This window comes from Delphinus delphis, chromosome 11 (genome assembly GCF_949987515.2).
Source record: "Delphinus delphis chromosome 11, mDelDel1.2, whole genome shotgun sequence".
NCBI classification, from domain to species: domain Eukaryota; kingdom Metazoa; phylum Chordata; class Mammalia; order Artiodactyla; family Delphinidae; genus Delphinus; species Delphinus delphis.
The window spans coordinates 8,702,541-8,728,357 of NC_082693.1; the positions used below are offsets into that span (position 1 = coordinate 8,702,541).

The 25,817-nt window shown below is 34.8% G+C and overlaps 1 protein-coding gene and 1 long non-coding RNA gene across 2 annotated transcripts; both read right to left on the reverse strand.

Moving 5' to 3' along the window:
• Window positions 1-4,460: 4,460 nt before the first annotated feature.
• Window positions 4,461-8,799, reverse strand: LOC132434419 (NKG2-A/NKG2-B type II integral membrane protein-like). Its single transcript, XM_060026094.1, has 6 exons — window positions 8,613-8,799; window positions 8,123-8,221; window positions 7,586-7,639; window positions 6,908-7,059; window positions 4,897-4,997; window positions 4,461-4,581 (listed from the first exon to the last, which is right to left on the reverse strand). The coding sequence occupies exons 1-6, from the start codon at window positions 8,797-8,799 to the stop codon at window positions 4,461-4,463; spliced, it is 714 nt and encodes a 237-aa protein (XP_059882077.1).
• Window positions 8,800-24,294: 15,495 nt separating this feature from the next.
• On the reverse strand, window positions 24,295-25,582 carry LOC132434420 (uncharacterized). The gene is made up of 2 exons (XR_009521302.1): window positions 25,501-25,582; window positions 24,295-24,398 (listed from the first exon to the last, which is right to left on the reverse strand). It is a non-coding gene; the product is annotated as an uncharacterized lncRNA (long non-coding RNA).
• Between the last annotated feature and the right edge of the window lie 235 nt (window positions 25,583-25,817).

The window sequence follows — 25,817 nt, forward strand, 5'->3', positions numbered from 1 at the left end:
GAAAACAATAAAATGGCTTAAGTAAGTGCCTGCCTGTTAATAATTACCTTAAATGAAATGGATTGAATTCTCCAACCAAAAGGCATAGAGTGACTGGATGGATAAGAAAACTGAGACCCAACTACATATATACGTATAGGGACTCACTTCAGCTTTGAGGATTCACTTAGGCTAAAAGTGAAGGGATGAAAAACGATATTCCACAGAATTGGAAACCAAAATAAAGAAGGGGTAGTGATACTTATAACAAACAAAATAGAATTTAAACAAAAATGGTAACAAGAGCTAAAGAAAGTCATTGCATATAATGATAAAAGAGTTATTCATCAAGAAGATATAACAATGCAAATATACATTGTTCATACAATGTTCATTGCAGCCCTATTTACAATAGCCAGGACATGGAAGCAACCTACGTGTCCATTGACAGATGAATGGATAAAGAAGATGTTGCATACACATACAATGGAATATTACTCAGCCCTAAAAAGAAACGAAATTGAGTTATTTGTATGTGGTGGATGGACCTAGAGTCTGTCATACAGAATGAACTGTCAGAAAGAGAAAAACAAATACCATATGCTAACACATATGTATGGAATTTTTTAAAAAATGGTACTGATGAACCTAGCAGCGGGCCAGGAATAAAGACACAGACATAGAGAATGGACTTGAGGACACAGGGTTGGGAGGGGAAGCTGGGGCAAAATGAGAGAAGTATTGACATATATACACTACCAAATGTAAAATAGCTAGTGGGATATAGCTGCATAACACAGGAACATCAGCTCCGTGTTTTGCGACCACCTAGAGGGGTGGGATAGGGAAGGTGGGAGGGAGGCTTTAGAGGGAGGGGATATGGGGATATATGTATGCATATGGCTGATTCGCTTTGTTGTACAACAAAACTAACACAGCATTGTGAATCAATTATACTCCAATAAAGATGTATATATAAAAAAAGAAACCCTTATTCTAGGTGAAAACCTGGATATGCAGAAGGGAAAGAAGAGTTGTAAGAATTATGTGGATATATTTAATGGATATCGAGTCGACAAAATATTAACAATAAAGTTTCAAATTTTAAAATACATATTTGTATTCGAATTCAAGGGAGCAAATATGGCATAAGCAGTAAATAAAGGTAGAAGGTAGTTATGTCTTTTCACTTTTCGAGAAAGGGTAAAGGTATTAATTTGTTAGACTTTACTGAGTTAAGAATTTATGCTGTAAAATGTGGGGCACTAATAACATAATATTTAAAACATTAAACTGACAACAGAGGATACTTAAAATAGTTAAAATAGTTATTGTGAAAGATAAAAAGAAAACAACAAAAGAAGTGGAGTTCAAAGAAATGGTAGCATTCATCTCTGATTAAGGATAACTATATTATACTTAATTAATTATATATATATACAATACATACTTATATATAAATAATATATGTAAATATATCTTATAATAATTTAAAAATTATGTTAAATATAGAGTAACTTCCAATTTAAATTCTAAGAATATTTAAAATAACTGTTCACTGTCTTAATGAGAAACTCCTTTAACAAAAGCCTAAAGAAAGAGGAAAGTAAAAAGATGAAAAATATACCATGCAACACAAGCCAGTAGAAAATTGCTATAGTTAGTATACTGTTATAATAGAAGGCAAGAGCCGTATTGGAAATGATGAAGCATGTTTCATAATGATAGATAGAGTATCTAAACTATTAGCAATGTTTTCTAAAAAATCTTTATGTACTTAATAATACAAGTTCAACATAAGTTTGAAAAAAGTGAACTATTACAAATAGAGATTTAAACAATTCTCTCTCACTGCTTACAAACAAGCAGATATCAGTAAGGCTAAAGAAAGATTTAAACTAGACAACTAATCAATACATATATGTAGAACACATACTATATACTAGTATGGACTATTCATATTTTTTTACATAGAAATTTTCAAAAATACACTATAAATCATATTTCCAAGCATATTCATATAAAAATATAGAAGTGGTGTCACTGCAGTAGCCGCTAGCCAAGTTTGGCAAGTGGGCACTTGAAATGTGGGCATTCAATTTTAATTAGTTAAAAAAATAATATTTTAATATTGGTTCCTCTTTCACACCAGCCACTTTTAACAAAGATGTGGAATATTTCTAGCTTCACAGAAAGTTCTCTAACCAAACAGAATGCTCTTTACTATATGCAGAAGTCAATAACCAAAACTTTGAAAATCCTTATATGGTGTTAAATTCAGTAATAAATGTCTAAGTAACAGATGGACCGTAGAAATGACCACAATGAATGTTCAAAATTTTTATAAGAATTACAAGGAAAATATAAAACCAAATGTCTGTCTTGTGAAGTATTGATTGCCTTAAATGCTTACCTTACAAACTAAATAAAACAAAACAAAGCAGAAATCCAAGCATGCATCACAAGAAACTAAAAATGGAAAAGCTAAATTTAGGTGAAATTAAAACCAAATGAAGTAGAAGGAAGAAAACAATAAATAGTACAAAATCAAGACAAAGAACAAAATTACAATAGAGAGGAACAAGGCCAAATGTATTCTCATTGAAAACATTTAATAAAATTGATAAAAGACTGCTGAAAGAAAGATGAGGAGAGGGAATCCCTGATGGTTCAGTGGTTAAGACACCATGCTCTCACTGCCGAGGCCCCGGGTTCATTCCTTGGTCAGGGAACTAAGAGTCCACAAGCCATGCGGTGTGGCCAAAAAAAAAAAATTTGAGAAGAAACAAGTCTTTTATGTCTATAATAAATATGGGGATACCATGTGGTTTTTACAGATAAAAAAGCAGTATTATGAAAACATTTTAGTATCTATAAAAAATAGAAAAATCCTAAATTGAAAATTACCAAAATGCATCACAAAAAATAGAAACCTGAGTAAACCTAACACATATTGTAAAGAAATTGAGTTCGTTATATAAACCTTCCCACAAAAAAGTTCTAGAAGCTCAGATGGCACTAGTAGTGAATAATAACACTTGAAAACGTAGCAGTACTCTTTCACAAAGGTCCAGGTAAAAGAAAAGGAAATGCTTCCTAAAAATAGCCTTGGTAACAACTTGTCAAGTACATAACGTAAATGAAAACTCAGTCAAATTTCTTTGGGAACACAGATAAAGAAAAACTTCAGCTTGACCTAGATATAATACATGCATTGATTTTTTAAAAAAGGACAACACATGATCATTGTGATTTTACTTCAAAATGCAAGACTGGTTTAACATATGAAAGAAATAAAGGTAATTTACTTCATAATCATTATACAGAGAAAACGTTTATCATTCCAACTGATGGAAAAACAATACAAATGTAACGTCAATTGATTATAAAATTTGTTTGAAAAATGAGAATATTATGGAACTGTTTTCATATGAGAAACTTACGATGAAAAAAACCTTAAGATGAACCTCATATTGATGAAATATTGAAATCTTTTCCTCGAAAATAGAAAAGGATACATATAGAACCTTTACTGTACCTTCTATTCGACATTGAAAATAAAATCCTAGCCTATAAAAATAAGTCAAGAAAAAAAATTGCATCTGGAAAGAAGAAATGAAGTATGATTATTTACAAATGCAAGAGCTGTTATATAAAAATCCAGAAGACTATATATTTGAAATGACAGAATTAATACATAAAGTCAGAGAAATCATTGGCTATAAGACCAATATGTAAACCTCATTGTATTACTGTTTACAGCAGCAAAACTTACTAAAAATTTTCAAATGAGGATGTCATTTACAAAAGCATGAGAGTGAAATACCAATGTATCTTTAAGAACTCAATATAGAAAAATACAAAATATAATAGGGAGAATTTAAAGAAAACCCAATTCATAGAGAGATAAAGCATGATATTGCCTGGAAGAGCCAATATTGTAAAGATGACTATCTTTACAAATTACTTTGAAGATTAAATGCAATCCCAAACATAATTCCAGGATTTTTTTTAAAAACAGCTTTATTGAGGTGTAATTTACATGGCATGAAATTTATCCACTTAAAGTGTATAAATCAGTGATTTTTTTTCTTTAGTATATTCACAGAGTTTACAACCATCAACAGTAACAAACTCTAGACGTTTTCATCACCCCCAGAAGAAACATAGTAACCATCAGCAGTCATTTTCCAATCCTACCTCTGCTCAGCCCTTGGTAACCAACAATCCACTCTCTGCCTCTAGAATAGGTTTCCCTCTTCTTGATATTTCATATAAATGGACTCACACAACATGCGATCTTTTACAAAGGTTGAAGGCCATAAAAATAATGTAGAGTAAAAAAAGCCAGACACAAAAGTAACGATATCTATACTTTTTGGTGTGCATATTATATTTCAAAATAATTCATTTTAAAATTTATACAATCATAATATTATTTCCATTTCATAAAAGTTAAAGTTACTCAACAGCATCCAAACTCACATTTTCTCAAGCTGATCCTTGCAATTATATGTATGTGGACGCTCACAACTGTCTGATTTAATGCCATGTGGATAGAGCAGAGCACAGTTACGTTCATCACGTGTTCGGTCTGTTATACTGTAATGGAAAAAAATGCACAATTCTGTTATATCATATGAGGACAACTCATGAAACAATAGCATTTTCCATGTCACTGTAATAAAAGCTATTTTGAAAATGGGTAATGATATTTTAATATAATTTTAGTAAGAGCTTGTTATTAGGGAAATGGGCTATTGAGGAGCCCATTCTTTAATAACTATATCAACATTTTATTAACTTTCAACATCCTCCTTCATCTTTCTATAATTCAACTAAAACAAATGTTTTAATATTATTCTTAAAATTTTTAATCTTTTCCTCCTCTATACAGTATTATTTTTAAAAACTTACTGTAGTTTGTAAGTTGAACCATTTAGCCACGTCCATGGATGATCACGGCCTTTACGAAAGACTGAAATCCATGATATAATTGATAGGGACACCAGGAATTTCTAGCCCAAAATAAAGAATTTTCACTTAAATAGTCGTCATGAAAGATTTTTATTAATTTTTCAAAGGCAAGTAGTGTGTTCTTTCATAGGATCCTTAGTTTTCTGAACAAAATGAGTGTTAAGAGTCTCATCTAACACTAAAAATATATTAAAGTTCAAAGTTTTAATACTGCCAAATACATTAACCAAGGTCAGTACTTTTGATGTAAAATTAACTCAAACAGTTATGCTTAGCAGTTTCACTGTTTTTCTTAGGTTAATAAGGAAAATTCTGATTCATGTAATTCAACTGTTACCCATGTTGTCAAAACTAACACAGCAAGGCTTTAAATAAGATTTTAGATTCTGTGACATCCATTTCTCAGGATACTGTGACCATATCAATGGATTTCTCCTCTATGTTTCTCAGAGTTTCGGTTTTAGAAGGAAATTAAGGGAATGAAACTGAGAAAATAAGTGACGCGAAAGCCAAAGATTTGGTTTCCTGGGGCTCACACCGTTCTTTGAGTAGATCAACCCCTAATCACTCTGTTTCTGTGTTGCTAGAATCCAAGGGACCAGACAAGGAGTCAGAGACTCATTTCTTTCAGCTGCGCCCAGCTAGGTACAACTGTAAACACTGGAACTAATGAAAGACACAAGTCAAGGAGAACTCTGAAAGGTGGAAAGAGAAAGGTGAAATGGTTTGCGACCCTGGGGTTAAGGAACAACTATTAGGGGCATCTTATATCCACCACCCAACCGAAGAAAGTGACCTAGGCCTGCTGCTTCCCAACACCCAGCCTAGCCATTCCTCCTTGGTGTCGAGGGGAATCCTGTGGGCGACACCAGGTGAGCCTTACAAGGTGATCCAGCAGGACACCTGCTAACAAGAAGCAGCCAGAGTAAGGGCTTCTCCTCCCCCTCCACCGAGAGATACCAGAGTTGGGGGGTAGGGGTGGAGGTGGGACCAGCGAAGGGGATCCCATGACTAAAAGTACTGAACCCAGGAAGCCTCTTTATATCTGAGGGCATAAGACTCCATCTGTAACCAGAGACATTGGGTAGATTGGATTTTAAATGTTATATTTACATAATGAGCAGTGGAAATTTACAAACTACACATAAATGCAATAATACGGATGAATTGCAAAAATAGCATATGGGGGTGAGAGGAGACAGGAAGAAAAATGCATACTCTATGATTCCATGTATATGAAGTTCAAAAACAAGCAAAGAGGGGCTTCTCTGGTGGCGCAGTGGTTGAGAGTCCGCCTGCCGATGCAGGGGACACGGGTTCGTGCCCCGGTCCGGGAAGATCCCACATGCCACGGAGCGGCTGGGCCCGTGAGCCATGGCCGCTGAGCCTGCGCGTCCACAGCCTGTGCTCCGCAATGGGAGAGGCCACAACAGTGAGAGGCCCGCGTACCACACACACACACACAAAAACAACAACCAAGCAAAGAGATTCTATAATATCAAAAGTCAGGACAGTGGGTATACACGAAGGGTGGAGAAGTGATGAGAGAATACAGAGGAGTGGGGCTGCTATGAAGTGGAAACCTCTATTCCACGATCTGATATGCAATTACATGGTTCTATACATTTTGTGATCACTATGCAAAATCATGATATGTTTATTTTCCTTTATATATTGTAAAATTAAATAGCACAGTTTATTTTAGAAAATAATAGCATTTGTAGAAACATGTTTTTTTTTATGAAAAGCAAGAACTGGAAATTATCAAACGTGTATTAATGGTATAAAAATATAAATAGAATATCATAAAGTTGTATTCTGTTGTTTAATGGAACATTAATAGGCCTTAAACAAACTGCAAATATGTACAAAACCACAAGTGAATCCTAGCAAATATAATATTGACTGAATCAAGCCTTTAACAAAGTGTTTGCAACATTTAGTATCTTACCTTTTCTTCTTCATTATCTATATAAAGCAGAGTAGAGTTCTTAGCAGCACAGGCCGTCACACTCTCATGCCATGTTTTGTTTTCCAAATGAATACAATAGCAATTGTTGGAATATGTAAAGCACTTTTTTGGACAAGGACCAGAATGACATTCTGAAGAAAGATTGTGAATTATTATCTAAAAACAATTTGAATTAAAAAAAATGAAAACTAACTTACATATATGCATAGGTATAAATATACATGTGTGTATATATATAAAACACATCTATGCACCCTCAAGGCTGGTGCATATAAAACAAACCACACTCATACATTCACAGAAGTGTCAGTCTCTCACCCCCCAATTTATGTCTCCGTATAAAGCAAACACACAGAAATAGCCACTCTTTACATGTCCTGAAAATCAAGAAATGAAACCTCTGTTTTAGAATAGCAAAATTATTTGTCTCTTATCATATTACAGAGGGAGGAAATTTGAGCCAGTGGCAACAGTGGGTATGGTGATCATATTGTTGCATAGGGAGAAACACTCTCCTATAATCATTATTTATGAATATTTGTTGCCATATTTTGTAATTTATGTTCAACCCCAAAATCTATTCTTATTTTCACTAGCCTAAGATAGAGACAAAATACAAACTGTATTTATATCAGAACTTTGAAAATCATTATGTACCTTTCTGGAGCCTTTTTATCGGAGAGGAGTTATTCTGCTCCCGTATTGCAGTAGCTACAAAATTAATCATTATAAAAGTTAATATTGATCTAAATAAATCATAATGATTGTAGTTTCTGAGTTGAAATTTGGTTTATTGCTTAGGATTGGAATAATCTGGAATAAAATTGATTTTACCAAGAAAAATTAAGTAATGAAGATTTGGTTGAAAAAATATTTCAAAAGCCTAAAGGAACAGATCACCATCTCTTATAGTATTTGTTTTAACCAATCTCAAGAATTAATTTGTATTTCTCAGTAAGATCTTTCAATATCCTAAAGCATGCTTTTGAGTTATGAAATCAGAATATACATACACATACTCTCTGTAATTATTGTGTTGTATACTTTTGACAAATTCAGAATAACCATTCCACATTTAGTCTAAATGCATACATTTTAATGAGATCCCCATTCCATAATATTATGAAGTGTTTAGAGGCACTGACCATGATTAAAGTGTAAAGTTCCCTTACAATTTTTCAAAAATCTACTTACAGGGAGTAAAAACTTTCATTGTTACCACACTGGACATCAAAACAAGGCAGATGATTCCCAGAACCCCAGCAATGAGCTTCTCTGGAGGTGATGGTAAATCTGCAGGGAAAGAAAAGGAAACACTGAGAAAAGAGTGATGGTGACAGTTGTTTAGAAAGTTTACAAACAAGAGAACCCACATAAACAGGGAGTTATATATATAAACTTGGACCCCAAGCCCATTTCTACCACTATAATCTTTCTCTCAGAATATACCTTTGCATTTTCAGCATATATAACGCTTCATGAGTTGTTGATCAAAGACTACAAATTACAGCAATGCCAGAATAAAAGTAGTTCTCCAGTTTCACATTAGAATCCCATCTCCAACTTTAAGTTCTGTTCCTCAAAATGAAAAATATGTGAACTTATCCCCTACTCCTTCTCCAACCTCTGTACTCCAACTGCATATCCTAGAACAGTTCCATCATGTGACTATTAAATGTTTTACCTTTGCAGTGGTAGTTCTTGTCATTCCCTCGAAGATTCTGAGAAGCATTTTGAAGATTTAATTCTGCATAGGTTATTTCCTGCTCAGTTATTGAAATGGAACTTTTAGTGCCCTTAGGTTTTATTTGCTGCCTCTTTGAGTTCTTGGCTACCTTCAGTTCTGCATAGGTTACTCCTTGGTTATTCATCTCTGCAGCTGAATTATGTCAGACAGTGCTCTAAGTGTACTTAGGAATGAATGGTGTATGTAAGATGAGATCCCTAGTACAGTAAAATGGGCGGGGTAGAGTCTAGTGCTCACTTCGCAGTAGAACAACCTTAAGGCCTGGTTCTAAATTCCTTAGAGCTTTAAACAAGTGTCTCATGGTAGAATACTTTTTTTTTTTAAGTTATTCTACATTTGACAATATATTTTTGGTTGAAACAATGAAAAGCAATAAATTAGGGAGGAGTAAAGAAGTTCATGACTAATAATATCCTAGTCAGATTCCACAGAAATATTTTAACACCATTATAATGCTTGTATTAAAATTAAAATGTTTTATTAGAAAAGAGAGATTCACCTATATTTATGATAATTTTGAAATCCAGTAATGGTTAAAGATAGAGTATTTTAAAGATGGGGAAAGTGTAATGCTGGCATGTACAACAATCTCCTACACTAAATTACATTATTTGGTGACTTACATTTACTTATGAAAAGTGTTACCAAATGGTCGTTATTTTGAATGGTTGAGGAGTTCTGAGAAGACATTAAGAATTGAGGAAATACTTCATGTATTGGAAAATGTTACATGATACACTAAACTTATATATAACCTAGACAATATTGAAAATAAAACAACAGAAAAAGACTAAAAAATACTTAGTTTGTAAAAGTAATCGATAATTGACTTAATGGCTAAGATATGAACCCACAAAATAATAAACAAATATAAGTAATTTATGGAAGAACACTGTTAATTCAAACTTCCAGAAAGATCCTATAGGTGTCAAAGTTAGTAAAGGTCATTTTAGTTGTATAAGTGATGGTAATTACTTATAAAAATTACTTATAAAAAAATCCAGATAACATAACTTAATAATTCAGTCAATGGATGCTGTAGTCAGAAAGACCTGGAAATAAATTATGGCTTTGAAACTTACAAGAGTGTGACTGTTAAAAGATTATTTAGTATCTAGTAACCTATCTTACTAATCTAAAATGGAAATAAGAATAGGTAATATCCAATGCATGTAACACTGAGCACTCAACCTGACACTTATAAGTTCTCAACAAGTATCAGTTTTAATTATTATTTTAGTCACAATTTCTATGTTACTATTTCTAATTCATATCAGTTAGACCCTGTTAAGTAATTTATTAAGCAGGAGTGTCTTTAATTAGCATGATACATTTTTTTGCAGTGTTTGTTCAATTTTTTAAAAAATTCTTTCATTACTTACAATTAAGTTTAAATTAGCATTTAGGAAGCTACCTCATCCTGATTTTTGTTATAAAATCAGGCTGCTTTTATTGAGTCTAAGTACACGTATGAGGAATTATGTTTGGCTTTTGTTATGCAATGAATTCCTTTCCAAGAATCTATTTATAAAGGTTGAGCAAAATAGATATTAACATACTATTATACAAAAAAACCACCTTCTACTGATTATAAAATCCCAAACTAATTCTTCCCTGTCATGATGTCTGTGGGTTTCACTTAATATTCTATTGATTTATAAACCCAAATATGCAAGTGCATATGCAACTAACTTCCTACAGACAATAAATTGAATACTTTGAGAAATCTTCCAACATATTTCATGTTTTATGGTTGCTTTTTACCCTGAATTATTTTAAAAAAACACCAATATTCTACTTTGATTTTGTTGTATATTAATTGTACCTCACTTGCATTACATTTAACATTTGTTATTTCCCACTAAGTGAGGTGGTCTAGTAGAGAGACAGGAGAGGAGGGACACATACCTTCTGTTGGCCAGAAAGTTGTGCATCCTTTAGTGGGGAGGTCAGGTTACTCTCATAAAAGAGGCCTGCTATAGCTGGGTAGAAAGAAGAAATTTAAAGAAGAATTTAAAAAATTAAAAGAAGAAATTTAAAAACATAAATCTAGGACAAGAATAAACAATGTCTGTGACCTCCACAGACTGCCCTGTGAAGGCTCAGAGTGAAACAAGAGTGGAAAAAGTTGATTTCTCATCAATGTGTCACTTCAGGTTTGAACAGGAAATTCTCACACATAGGCTATTTTGAAGACAGTTTACCTCATCACAAACCTCCAGAAACTAGGAGACTTTGGGCTCCAGTTGAAAGGACAAATGGACCTCTAAGTGTGTCATTTAGATTTTCCATTTTCAAATGTCTCTGAGAAATTGTTTTCACATTCTACAAGATCTGAGGAGATGGCGGCTTAGCCACCGTGCAGTTATCTTATTTCCATCTCAATCATGAACACTGCAAACTTCAAATACTTCAAGTTTTACTTTTAAACTAGTTGCTAAATCTTGGCAGTACATACACTATTTCCTCATATCCATTATTATCTCATTTCTATTGTCATGGAAGAATTTCTAAAAGCCATAATCCCATTTTCAACAAGTATTTAAGGATATTTGTCACTAATTATCCTGAGGAATTTCTACATTCTCAACCATACTCTACCTGGCACAAAGTCCATCGTTTTCAAAATACCATCTCTATTTCTCTGCCCTAGTTCTTACGTTCCATTTTATTCTTATTAAATAAATAATTTAATCTGCAGATTTCCTCTGTTAAAAATAAATGCCCCTTGAAAGGATAAAACACAAACAATATTAAACTGTATCACCATGACATAGGTGGAAATATTAAATAACTACTCATTATATCATTCATGAATTCATCCTCCAATCATGACTAGTTGTCTGTATTACACTAGGAATATATATATATATATATATATATATATATATATATATACACACATATAGTTTTTTTTTTGGTGGTACGTGGGGCTCTCGCTGTTGTGGCCTCTCCCGTTGTAGAGCACAGGCTCTGGACGCGCAGGCTCAGCGGCCATGGCTCACGAGCCTAGCTGCTCCGTGGCATGTGGGATCTTCCCGGACCGGGGCACGAACCCATGTCCCCTGCATCGGCAGGCGGACTCTCAGCCACTGTGCCACCAGGGAAGCCCTACACTAGGAATATTTGATGTAACGACATAAACCCAAGTCAAACTATGCAGTTCAAGAAAAGGTAATTTTTAAAAATATCACCTAACCAAACCATGGGAAGGGGAGGAAAAGAAGGCTTAAACCACAAGATAAATGGCACATGCAAATGAAAATGACAAGAAACTATGGGTAGCAATACTCATATCAGACAAAATAGACTTTAAAACAAAGTTCATAATGAAAGACAAAGGACACTATATAATGATAAAAGGATCAATACAAGAAGAGGATATTACACTTGTTAACATGTATGCACCCAATATACTTAGGAGACTCTAAATACATAAAACAAACACTACAGACGTAAAGAGAGAAATTGATGGGAATAAAATAATAGTAGGAGTCTTTAATACCCCACTGACATCACTGGACAGATCTTCCAGACAGAAAAAGCAATAAGGCAAAGGAGATCCTAAATGACACAATAGAACAGTTGAACTTAATTGATGTCTACAGGATGTTACATACAAAAAAACCATAATACACACTCTTTTTTAAGTGCACATGGAACGTTCTCAAGGATAGGCCACATAGTAGGACACAAAACAAGCCTCAAGAAATGTAAGGGATAGAAATTATTTCAAACATCTTTTCTGACCACAACCATATGTAACTAGAAATCAACCACAGGAAAAAAATGAGAAAAAAAATATGATTACATGGAGACTAAACAACATGATACTAAAAACCAATGGGTCAGAATGAAATGAAAGAGAAAATCAGAAAATACCTGGAAAGAAATGACAATGAAAAGACAACCTTACAAAATCTATGCGACACAGCAAAAGCAGTTCTGAAAGGGAAGTTTACAGCAATACAGGCCTTTCTCAAGAAAGAAGAAAATCTCAAGTAAACAACCTAAGCTACCACCTAAAAGAATTAGAAAAACAGGAACAAAAAAACCCAAAGTCAGCAGAAGGAAGGAAATAACACACATCAGAGAGGAAATAAATAAAATAGAGATAAAGAACAATAGAAAGATCAATAAAGCCAAGAACTGTTTCTCTGAAAAGATAAACAAAATTGACATACCTCTAGCCAGGCTCACCAAGAAGAATAGAGAGAGGAGCCAAAAAAAAAAAAAAAAAAGAAAAAGGAGGAATAACAACTGATACCAGAGAAATACAAAAAATCATAAGAAAATACTATGAACACTTATGTCAACAAATTGGACAACCTAGAAGAAATGGACAAGTTTTTAAAATGGACAACCTGCCAAAACTGAGTCAAGAAGAAAGAGAAAATTTGAACAGAATGATCACTAGAAGTGAAATACAATCTGTAATTTTTTAAAAAACTCCCTGTAAATAAAAGTCCAGGTCTCGGTGGCTTCACTGGGGAATTTTACCAAATATACAAAGAACTTATACCAATCCTTCTCAAAGTATTCCAAAAGACTGAAGAGGAGGGAACTCTCCCAAAGTCATTCTAGGAAGCCACCAACATCCTGATATCAAAAGCAGACAAAGATATTACAAAAAAAAAGAAAAGTACAGGCCAATATCTTTGATGAATATGGATGCAAAAGTCCTCACAAAATATTAGTAAACTGAAGCAACAATACATAAAAAGGATCATATGCTGTGATCAAGTTAGATTCATTCCAGGGTTGCAAGAATGGTTCAACAAATACAAATCAATCAATGTGATATGCCACATAAACAAAAGAAAAGACAACAACCACTGATCATCTTGATAGATGCAGAAAAAGCATTTAATAAAATTCATGATAAAAAACTTTCACCAAAGTGGGTATGGAGGGACTATACCTCAACATAATAAAAGCAAACCCATAGTTAATATAATACTCAACAATGAAAAACTGAAAGCCTTCCAGCTAAAATCTGAAAGAAGACAAGGATGCCCATTCTCACCAGTTCTGTTCAACATAGTATCAGAAGTCCTAGCCATAGCAATCAGACAAGAAACATAAATAAAAGGTATCCAAACTGGAAGGGAAGAGGCAAAATTGTCACTATATGCAGATGACATGATACTATGTATGTAGAAAACCCTAATGACTCCAACACAAAAACCACTAGAACTAATAAACAAATTCAGCAAAGTAGCAAGATACAAAATTAATACACAGAAGTCTGTTGCCTTTCTTTGCACTAACAATAAAATATCAGAAAGAATGTAAAAAAAAAAATCCTGTTTAAAATCGCATCCAAAAAAAATCCTGTTTAAAATCGCATCCAAAAAAAAAACCTAGAAATAAACCTAACCAAGGAGGTGAAAGACCTATACACTGAGAACAATAAAACATTGGTAAAGGAAACTGAAGATTATTCAAAGAAATAGAAAGATATTTCATGCTCTCGAATTGGAGGAATTAATACTGTTAAAAGGGTCATACTACCCAAAGCAATCTACAGACTTAATGCAATCCCTATCAAATTAGCCATGACATTTTCCACAAAACTATAACAAATAATCCTAAAATTCATATGGAACCAGAAGAGACCCAGAACTGCCAAAATAATCCTGAGGAAAAATAACAAATCTGGAGGCAGAACCTTCTCAGACTTCAGACAATACTACGAAGCTACAGTAATCAAAACAGTGTGATATTGGCACAAAAATAGTCATATGGATGAATGGAACAGAATAGAGAGCCCAGAAATAAACCCACACACCTATGGTCAATTAATCTTTGACAAAGGGGGCAAGAATATACAATGGAGCAAAGACAGTCTCTTCAGTGAGTGGTATTGGGAAAGCTGGACAGCCACATGTAAATCAATGAGGTTAAAACACTCCCTCACACAGTATACACAAAAATAAACTCAAAATGGTTTAAAAACTTAAATATAAGACATGACACCATAAAACTCCTAGGAGAGAACAAAGGCAAAACATTCTTTGACATAAATCATAGCAATATTTACTTAGGTCAGTCTCCCAAGGCAAAAGAAATAAAAGTAAAAATAAACAAATGGGACCTAATGAAACTTCAAAGCTTTTGCACAGCAAAGGAAACCATAAACAAGACGAAAAGACAACCCTCAGAATGGGAGAACATAGTTGCAAACAAAGCAACGGAGAAAGGAGTAATCTCCAAAACATACAAACAGCTCATGCAGCTCAATATCAAAAAAACCCAAACAACCCAATCAAAAAATGGGTGGAAGACCTGAACAGACATTTCTCAAAGAAGACAAACAGATGGCCAACAAACACATGAAAAGATGCTCAACATCACTAATTATTAGAGAAATGCATATCAAAACTACAGTGAGGTATCACCTCACACCTGTCAGAATGGCCATCATCAAAAAGTCTATAAATAACAAATGCTGGAGAGGGTGTGGAGAAAAGGGAACTCTCCTACACTACTGGTGGGAATGTAAATTGATGTAGCCACTATGGAGAATAGTATGGACGTTCTTAAAAAAACTAAAAATAGAGTTACCATATGATTTAGCAATCTCACCCCTGGGCATATATCCAGAGAAAAACATTATTCGAAAAGACATATGAACCCAATGTTCATAGCAGCACTATTACAATAGCCAAGGCATGGAAGCAATCTAAGTGTTCATCAACAGATGAATGCATAAAGAAGATGTGGCACGTATATACAATGGAATATTACTCAGCCATAAAAAGAAACGAAATTGAGTTATTTGTAGTGAGGTGGATGGACCTAGAGTCTGTCATACAGAGTGAAGTAAGTCAGAAAGAGAAAAACAAATACCATATGCTAACACATATATATGGAATCTAAAAATTAAAAAAAACATCATGAAAAACCTAGGGGTAGGACGGGAATAAAGACGCAGACCTACTACAGAATGGACTTGAGGACACGGGGAGGGGGTAGGGTAAGCTGGGACGAAGTGAGAGAGTAGCACTGACATATATACACTACCAAATGTAAAATAGATAGCTAGTGGGAAGCAGCCGCATAGCACAGGGAGATCAGCTCCGTGCTTTGTGACCACCTAGAGGGGTGGGATAGGGAGGCTGGGAGGGAGGGAGACACAAGAGGGAAGAGATATGGGGATATATGTATATGTATAGCTGATTCACTTTGTTATAAAGCAGAAACTAACACACCATTGTAAAGCAATTATACTCCCATAAAGATGTTAAAACAAACAGTTTGCTAACTTTATTTAATAAATTAATATTAATATGAGCTCTCATAGGGAGAACACTCACTCCCAAAGAATTTGTGGGTGATGAATTTTCCTCACTTCTAATACATTTAAAAGTTGAAAATTTAACTAAAGTATTGTGAGTGCAGTAAAAAAAAAAAAAAAACTTTAACAATAATTTGTAAAATTTTATAAAGGCAACAGAATATTTTGTACTTCTTTAATTAATTAGGATTCAATCACAACATGTATTAGGAAAACAGCTGCTATATATTAAACTCACAGACGTAAGTTTTCCCAGATGAACAGTTACAAGCATAAACATAATTTCCTTCAATATGTGGACAACCATGGTTCTCCATTTCCAAGAATCTGTAAAAAAAATTGTAAAGCAAGGTGTGATATCCGCAAATGCTAATTTTATCTCAAGCTTAAAATTAGAAAGGACAAACAAAATGAGAAACAATAAAGGAACAAACTAATCAAAACAAGAATTGAACCCTGAAGATTGACAGTCTTTAATTACAAAATATTAAGCTTAACACAAAATACCGAACAGTATCTAATCCTATCCTGTTTATTTAAGTAGAATTATAAGCCAATATGGTAGAAGTTTATGGATTTATCAGCTTGCCTAAAACTATGCATAAGTTTCTCCTAAGAGTCCAGTAAAGTTAAAAAAGTAAAGGCCCTAAAGGTGATATTATTTAGAAAGAACTGGAAATTTTCCCCCAATTAAATCCCACAGACTGATCCTCAAAAACCGTAATGATTTCCTTTTTCTTGGTTGCTCTTTCTGTGCCCTACACACGTAACGCACACACACATACATGCACATACACACGAATTGTCATATACTCTCAGAAAAGTTCAGTTATCAAAACACTATACTTTCAGGCTTTCAGTTACTGTGACGCCATCTTCCCTTAACCAGGATTTATTGGTTTCATTGATTTTGAGACCTATCCAGCCTTTCATTTCAAGTATGGATAAAATTTCCAATTGGGAAAAGAAATCATAAACCAGAAATGTGTGCATATTATAATCCACTCCTTTCTGGCTCAACTGTTATTGGTTAAAGTTCTCCCAAGGGCTTGCACCACATCCACTTAGTATTAATAAGATTTTTTTCTCAAGGTATCTCATTTGTTAATGTGGTTTTCTTCTAGCATTAAATGTTCAAAAAGTGGAGTTTCTCCCTAAGAAAATTGAGTCAAAGTAAGAAAATATCATACACTTTTGAGAACCTTCAGTTTTCCCAAATTATGGTGTCAATCACTAATGCTTTGAAACCAGATATAGTTATAGTATCACAAAAAAAACAGAAGTGTCTGCCCTACCAGCTCTTCCTTGATACCGATCTTTAGAAGGTGAGAATTCAGCTCTGCACAGGCAGCATGGCTCTCCGCCCGGGTTTTGGATTTATTGGAAAGATGATAAGAGCTATTTCCAAATCCAAGCCAGTGGGTTGAACAAAGATCACAGGAACATTCTAGAAAATGTAAACATATTTAATGTGTACTCTGAATAACTACTACTAACACAATTACTATATCTTTGTGTTTGTTTTACAGATGGATATTAGATAGCAAAACAAGCATTTTTTGTAACATTTCTGGGCAAGTTTTACACAAACCATAGTTAACAATAATTAATATTTAGCTCATGTTTTGAATTTTTCTACTAAAAATTTGTTATAAAATTTTACCCACAAGGAAAATGCATTCCAAATAATATTATACAATTGTTTGATGTGATTAAAATTATATATGCAGGGCTTCCCTGGTGGCGCAGTTGTTGAGGGTCCGCCTGCCGATGCAGGGAACACGGGTTCGTGCCCCGGTCCGGGAAGATCCCACATGCCGCGGAGCGGCTGGGCCCGTGAGCCATGGCCGCTGAGCCTGCGCGTCCGGAGCCTGTGCTCCGCAACGGGAGAGGCCACAACAGTGAGAGGCCCGCGTACCGCAAAAAAATAAATAAATAAAAATTATATATGCATATTGAAAAGGCTAAAAAATATATAATCATATGAACACAAAAAGCAATTAATGAACTATTGCACTTTTGTCAGAAATTTTTATTATTAATTATTTTAAATATATGGAATAAAATTCAGTAACTAATTTCATAAAAACTTATACTTCAACTGTTTAATAAACATATGCAATTTGCATATTTTAATAATCTTTTTTATAATCATCAAAAACATACAGTTAGGGAAGGGGATCAAGGCAGTGGAGTAGGAGAATGTGGAACTCATCTCCCCCCACAAACACATCAAAAATACATCTACATGTGGAACAGTTCTCATGGAAAGCTAACTGGAAACTAGCAGAACTACACAACCAAAGTTGCAAGAAACCTATAACTGGGTAGGATGGGAAGAAAAGACATTGGCTCGGGACCTGCACCCCTGGGAGGGATCTGAAAAAAAAAAAAAAAAAAGGACTCTCAACCTGAGGAGCGAGCAGGGTGAGCCACAATCTAGGCATCCTAGTCCTGGGTCCTGCACAAAGGAGACAAGCCCTCTTGCCTGCTGGGAAAACTGCTGGGACAGACAGAAGGGTTGGAGAAGCCTAGATGCTACTCATAAGGAGTGTGCACATGTTGGTTTGCCAACAGTCAGGTGGACAGAGCCTTGCACTGGTGGCTGCCTCATCACCACACTTCTCAATCCGAAGGGGCAAACCCCGCAGCCCTGCTCACTCCACACCACAGCTGGGGAGCAGATCCAGCACCTGGCAGGGCAATGATGGCCACTGAACAGAGAGGAAGTCCCTCCTCACACCCTGCACGAGCATTTGATCCTCCAATGCCAATGACAGTCTCTATCAAGGTGATCGTGGCTAGCACACCCTGAGGAAAGAAGTGGCTGGCAGCTCTCACACCAAAGACACTGAATACACACAGCCTCCACGGGAATGCTCCCACATAAAAACACGCCTTCAAGACCACAATAGACAACTGTTTCCCCTAAATTCATAGAGTCATAGAAATTTAAGTGAAATCTAAGGGCAGAGGAACTACTCCCAACCAAAAGAGCAAGAGAAATCCCCTGAAAGAACAAAATAAAACAGAGCTCACCAGCCTACCAGACCCCAAGTTCAAGAAGGTGGTAATAAAAATGCTAACTGAATTAAGAAAGATTGTCAATAGAAATGCAGATCACTGTAACAAGGAACTAGAAACTACAAAGAAGAGCCAATCAAAAATAGATAACTCAATTACTGGATAAAAAGCAATCCCGGGGCTTCCCTGGCGGCGCAGTGGTTGAGAGTCTGCCCGCCGATGCACGGGACATGGGTTCATGCCCCGGTCCGGGAAGATCCCACATGCTGCGGAGCGGCTGGGCCCGTGAGCCATGGCCACTGAGCCTGCGCGTCCGGAGCCTGTGCTCCGCAACGGGAGAGGCCACAATAGGGAGAGGCCACAACATTGAGAGGCCTGCGTACCGCAAAAAAAAAATGACACAGAAGAATGAATAAGTGATCTAGAAGATAGAAAAATGGAAATCACCCAATCAGAACAGTAGATAGAAAGACAAGGAAAGAAAAACAAAAGCAACGTATGAGATCTATGGGATAATATAAAGCATGCCAACGTACACATAATAGGGGTTCCAGAAGGAGAAGAGAGAAAAAAGGGGATGAAAAGTGTATTTGAAGAAATTATGGCTGAAAACTTCCCAAACCTCAAGAAGGAAACAGATATACAGGAACAGGAAGCACAGAGGCTCCCAACTCTCAGCCATAAAGAGAAGGAAATCTTCCATTTGCAACAAAATGGATGGACCTTGAGGGCATTATGCTAAGTGAAATAAGTCAGACAAATACACTATGATTTTACTTATATGGAATCTAAAAAAAAAAGTCATAGAAACAGACAGATTTGTGGTTGCCAGAGGTGAGGTGTGGTGGTAAGGGAAGTAGGTGAAAATGGTCAAAATGTACAAACTTCCAGTTGTAAAATAAATAAATTCTGGGGAGGTAAAGTGTGGTGACTATAGGTAATAATACCATGTTGTATATTTGAAAGTTGATAAGAGAGTAGATCTTAAAAGTCCTCATCAGGACTTCCCTGGTGGCGCAGTGGTTAAGAATCCGCCTGCCAAAGCAGGGGACACGGGTTCGAGCCCTGGCCCGGGAAGATCCCACATGCCTCGGGAAGATCCCACATGCCTCGGAGCAACTAAGCCTGTGCGCCGCAACTACTGAACCTGTGCTCTAGAGCCCGTGCGCCACAACTACTGAAGCCCGAATGCCTAGAGCCCACGCTCTGCAACAAGAAAAGCCACCACATTGAGAAGCCCACGCACCACAGCAAACAGTAGCCCCCGCTCGCTGCACCCAGAGAAAGCCTGCACGCAGCAACGAAAATCCAACACAGCCAAAAATAAATAAATAAAATTTAAAAACAAAGTAGTCCTCTTATTAAAAAAAACAGTCCTCATCAAAAGAAAAAGAAATTATAACAATATATGGTGATGGATTTTAACTAGACTTATTTTGATGATCATTTCAGAATATATACAAGTGTCAAATCATTATACTGTACCCCTTAAACTAATATAATGTTGCATGTCAATTATAGCTCAAAAAATTCTCTTTGAGGTAAATAGTAAAGAGTATAACAGAGAAGGCATATGTTTGCTTTTGCTCATCACAATTTCACCAACAGTGTATGAGTCTTCCTTTAATCTGCTCATTTTTCTAACTTTTTAAAATTTTCATATTTTAAAAAATCTATACTAATCTTTGAAATAATGTACCATTATTTAATTACAATTTTTTCTAATTGCCCGTGAAAGTGAGCATCTTTTCATATATTAATTATACTTTAAATTTCTTCTTTAAGATTTTCTCTCATTCATATCTTGCTTCCACCCTCAGCCTACAAATTGTTCTTTTTTTCTTTTTCTTTCTTTCTCCCATTAATTATTCAACTGCATGGGCTCCTTTTGCAATCATTCAAAAGCAATTTAGTATGCAGAACAGAAACATACTTCTGAGCAATTTGCTGTGATATTTTGCTGCTCATTATGAAATAATAACCAGAATCATAACATATTATTTTTTTACTTCAGTTTTTATTTTCCCACTGTTTACGCACCCTCAGTGACCTGATTTTTTCTCTCCCAAATAAAACTTTATTACTTTATTCCTTGCCTCAGGCTCTGTTTCTTAAAACATCCAGGAAAAGACTAAGTTTGTGTTTGGTCCTTTTGTACTTTCCATATCAGTTTTTGTGTCTTTAATTCCACTTTTCAAGGCTTTACATATTTGAAAGACATCTAATTTTCATTCTGTATCTGATACTTCAATTACCTGGATGTATTAGCATCTAATTTCTTTGTTATCTCAGCTAAGTACTGTTATGACTTTTTCCCTATGCAATTTGGTATTTTAAATTAATTTTTATATATGACAATCATCTGGACCTGAGCTAGTGTCGTTTTCTTAGATGGATCATCTGCATGTACTTTCTCTGTGATGATTTGGGGTCCTACCAACCCAGGATCACACAGGGAATATAACCTTAAATTCTAAGTGAGTCTGCCTAAGAAATTACAGAAAGGTCTGTATAGTCAACTAGAACTTGAGCTAATATAGAAAAGACTGTTTTAATATCCTCAAGCTTTACATGAGAAACTAATTTTTAACTCTTTTGCTCAAGCTAAGTGAAAGCCTCATTCTCTGTCTCTGTTGTAGCGGTTCAATCCAGACTGTACAGTTATTAAAACTGGAAATAACCCCAGAGAGTGGTAACTTCAGAGTCAGAATGCTTCTCTCGTTTCAAGCTTTCTCTCCATCTTTGGCCCTTGATGATTTCCGCTGTTTTATCAGAAACCTAGATGTAAAACTAAAATTTAAATTAAAAAAATTGTGTCCATCTAGACATCTGGATCTAATGAGGAGAAAAAGGGAAGCTGAACTTCACTAATACATAAACTTAGATGCCTGAGCTGTTAAGCACCATCCCTTAGGTAGAAATTAGAGCAGCAACTCTGGTTCCCTGCCACCTGTCGACTGTAACCCTGAACCTCTTCCTTCCTACGAGAGAAGTAGAGCTTGAGTTGCATCTCTTGACTTTTAAAGCTAGAAATTCAACTAAAGTAGTAGTAAAGGAATAAGAAGTAAAAATAAAAAAGAAATAGGACTTTTTTATTTTATTTTATTTTATTTTATTGTTAAAAAACAATAAATTGCTTTTTATTTCCAAAGAGGACTATGGAAAGACTAGGAAAACATTAGTAGAAAACAAAGCTATGTGAGAATTTACCTCTGAGGAATAGGACTAAAGAGAGGAAGAAGAGTTAGCTTCACTGCTTTTAATTATGTCTTCCTGTGCTATTTTTAAATCCACTTGGTTGAGTTACAATTTACACACAATAAATTACATTGTTTTGAAGTACACACTTTGATGAGTTTTGATGAATGAATATACCTTTGTAACTTCCTCCCCATTTAAAATTTAGAATATTTCCATCACCTCAAAAGTTAACTCATGTCAATTCCCAACTAATGCCCCACACCTGCTTTACCCAAGCAACCACAGATCTGATTTACATCACTGTAAATTATTTTTTACCTTTGTATGCAATGCGTATAAACACAATCCTTCAATATCAACTCGTTTGCATCTTATGTCACTCAACATAATGTTTTTGAGTTTTATTCAGGTTGTGTGTATAGGGATTTCATTCTTTTTCATTGCTGACTTGTCCATCATATGACTAACCCACAATCTGTAATCCATTCATCTGGTGATTTACTTTTGGATTGCTTATAATTTTTAGTTTTTATAAATAAATTGTCTATAAACATTTTTGCACATGTCTTATGTGGACATATCTCTTCATGTCTCTTTTTTAAATGTTTAAGAGTGAAATTGTTGGGGATTTGCACCAGTACAGTTAACTCCATGTCCTTGTTACTGTCAGTCCTTTCAAATTGTAACCATTTTGGATGGTTGTGTAGTGGTAACTCACTGGGGTCATAAGTTGCATTTCCTTAATTATTTACTATTTGATTGCTTTTTATTTTCAGATTAGGTGAATTGAAGAAAAACAAGCAATATGAACAGCTAATATTTGGCATTAATATTTTTTTTCTGGGAGACATCAAGAAGTTTTGAAAAGCAATCACTAATTTAAATAAAAAATTAATAGCTGCTGGGTCTAGTCTCCTGTTTATTGCATCTATTGAGATTTTCCCTTTTTTATTCAAAGAATTTATTTTTAATAAGACTTTCAATTAGTTCTTTCCATATTTTTACTCCATTATTTTAATTTCCTTCCATTTTCTTTTTTTTTTTATTTGCTTATAGGGACTATTCATCAGGAATACTCATGAGGAATGCCTTTAGTCTCAATGACGAAGGAACCCTACACTTTTGGTTTTTGTGTGTGGAAGAGATATTTTTCTTGGCAAATGCATCTGTGCTGAGAATCTTACACTGTTCATGAAAAAGCAAATATTTCTCTGAAAAGAAGACAGAGGGGAACCATCCCGACTTCCTGAAAAAACAGACTCAATTAGGAAAGTTCTCTCTTTCCCTCTCCTCCTCTTCCCCACCCCCACTGTGCCCCACCCCTGCTGTTTTTTAAGTGCTTAATTTACTGATAAGGATTTGAATAAACCCGCGATAAGTGAAAAAAAGAGAATTGAAAACAAAAACAGCTTTCTATATTATGGCTATTGTATCTGGATGTATAAAAAAATTAATGTAAAATTTATATGCTTGTAATGTCATAAATGTTAGAGGAATAATATCCATCAGAGAAAGCTAGAAAGAAAAAAGTGTTAATGAGACACAACTCCCTTGCTTTTCATTTGTTTTCTTTTTGCCTTTTTGACCCCCTTCACACATTTCTCTCGCCCCCCACCTTAATATAATTTAAATCCCATTTTCTCCTAATAATAATCAAATTGCAAACAATAATTATCTTTTATACATAATACTTTGGGTCTTTTCACATTCTCTTATGTCTTCTTTCTTATTTTGCCCAATATTAATATTTCCTTGATAAAACATTGACCATACCATAAAACAGCATTTTTCTATCATGATTCACGAAGTTTTGTGGCTGTCAGGAAGGCAAACCCTTTAGTTCCAATGATCAATATTAGAAGTGGATTGAACAGAGAGAATACTCACCACCATTTTTAGAAGATAGTGTGGGAACAGGTGATCTTTTTCAGTTTTGTTCTTCTCTGCTAGAAAATACTGTGGTAAAAATTATGGTAGTAATTAGTTCTGTATAGGATAAAATAATTAAGACAACGTAAAAATCAGTCTTGAAAGCAAATCATTGAAATGTATTATGTTACTGATTTTAATAAAAACAGATTATTTTCTTAATTACTTACAGTTTGCAAGCGAGGCACCCACTGTTGTCATCCAGACCACACACAAGATCCCTAGACTCCCAGTCACCAGTTGCCATGCTGTAGGTCGGTGGTGTAACACTAAAGAAAACAGAAACAATGATGAAGTTCCATCGTTTCCCAGAAGTCATCAAATGTAAAATTTAAGACCATTGTGTTTCACCCTTAGAGGGCAACCATTCATTTTCTAATTCTTGAATGAGTTCATCCTGAATAAAACTATTTCTCAGCCACATTGAGAACCCTAGTTCTTTGATACCCAAACTTCCTCCCTATTAGCTTCTTGTTGACTTCAGTTCTTTCTTAACAGAAATGGACATACATTTCGTATGTACCTTTCTTGAGTCTTCCTCTACTCAAGCCTTATATGTTGCTTTTCTCTATGATAGACTTTTCACCCCCATCATCTCTATTTGCAACCTTACCTACTGAGTCTTTCCCACCCATTTCCATCCTCTTCTGGAATATCCAGCCTTTTAATCTAATTTCATTATGGACGTTGTCCTCTGAAGTGATCAAGAGACAATTCAATGCCATATATGATCTGACTTTTACTGGATTAAACATTATTTTTCTTAATGGTGAGTAAGATGATTAACTACTTAGTCACTTAAGCTAGAAACCTTGTTATCTTATTCTACTCATTTCTCACCTTACCTCCAACTTTCAGTTAATCATGAAGTCATATAAGCTCTACCGCCAAAATACTTTTTTTCTCTATAATCTGTCTTTCCCCTAACAAATTCTGTTAGTTCTTTGAAGCTAAGTGGTTATTGCTTCTTCATCTTTGTAGGTACCCTAAGTCCAGAGCAGGCCCACAGAACAAATTCAGACATAGTTGTGGGACTGAGTTATATTGAACTGAATTGAAGACTAATATCAAGAATTATTTTAAAATAATTTTAAAATAACACAAAAAAAGGAATAGAATTTTCACAGTAGTTCTTACAAGTAATGCAATTCTGTAGGAATTTGAATCAATGCTATTTTAGAGGAAATGAACATAGTGAAGGACTATTTAAGAGACAAACAATTCCATGGTAATATCCTAAAATAATTAAGGAGAGTGTTGAAGATAGATAATTAGTGTAATGAGGCAATTTTATAGTGGTTTTGAGGAAAGTAATCTTCTAAAGCCAAGAATCAAGATCTAGCAAATAACAAAATATATATAATATTGTACCTTTTCTTTTTTTCCTAAACAACCGTTTTCTGTGCTGAAGGTGAGAGGGCCTTGGAAACTTCAGTTCCGTGTAGTTTACTTGCTGTTCACTTGATTTGACACTTCTCTGGTTTGTCTTGGGTATTTTTTGCTTCTGTTGAGATTTGGAAAATTTTGGTTCTGTGTAGGTTACCTCTTGCTTGTTTACAATACCCTTGTTTTGCTTACTCTTAAACATTATTTTTTGGAAAGACTTAGATTGTTTCAGCTCAATCTTGATATCTTTCTGTGTCTCTCTTTAATATCTATGCAATAGAGAAATGTGAGGAAAAGAGTTA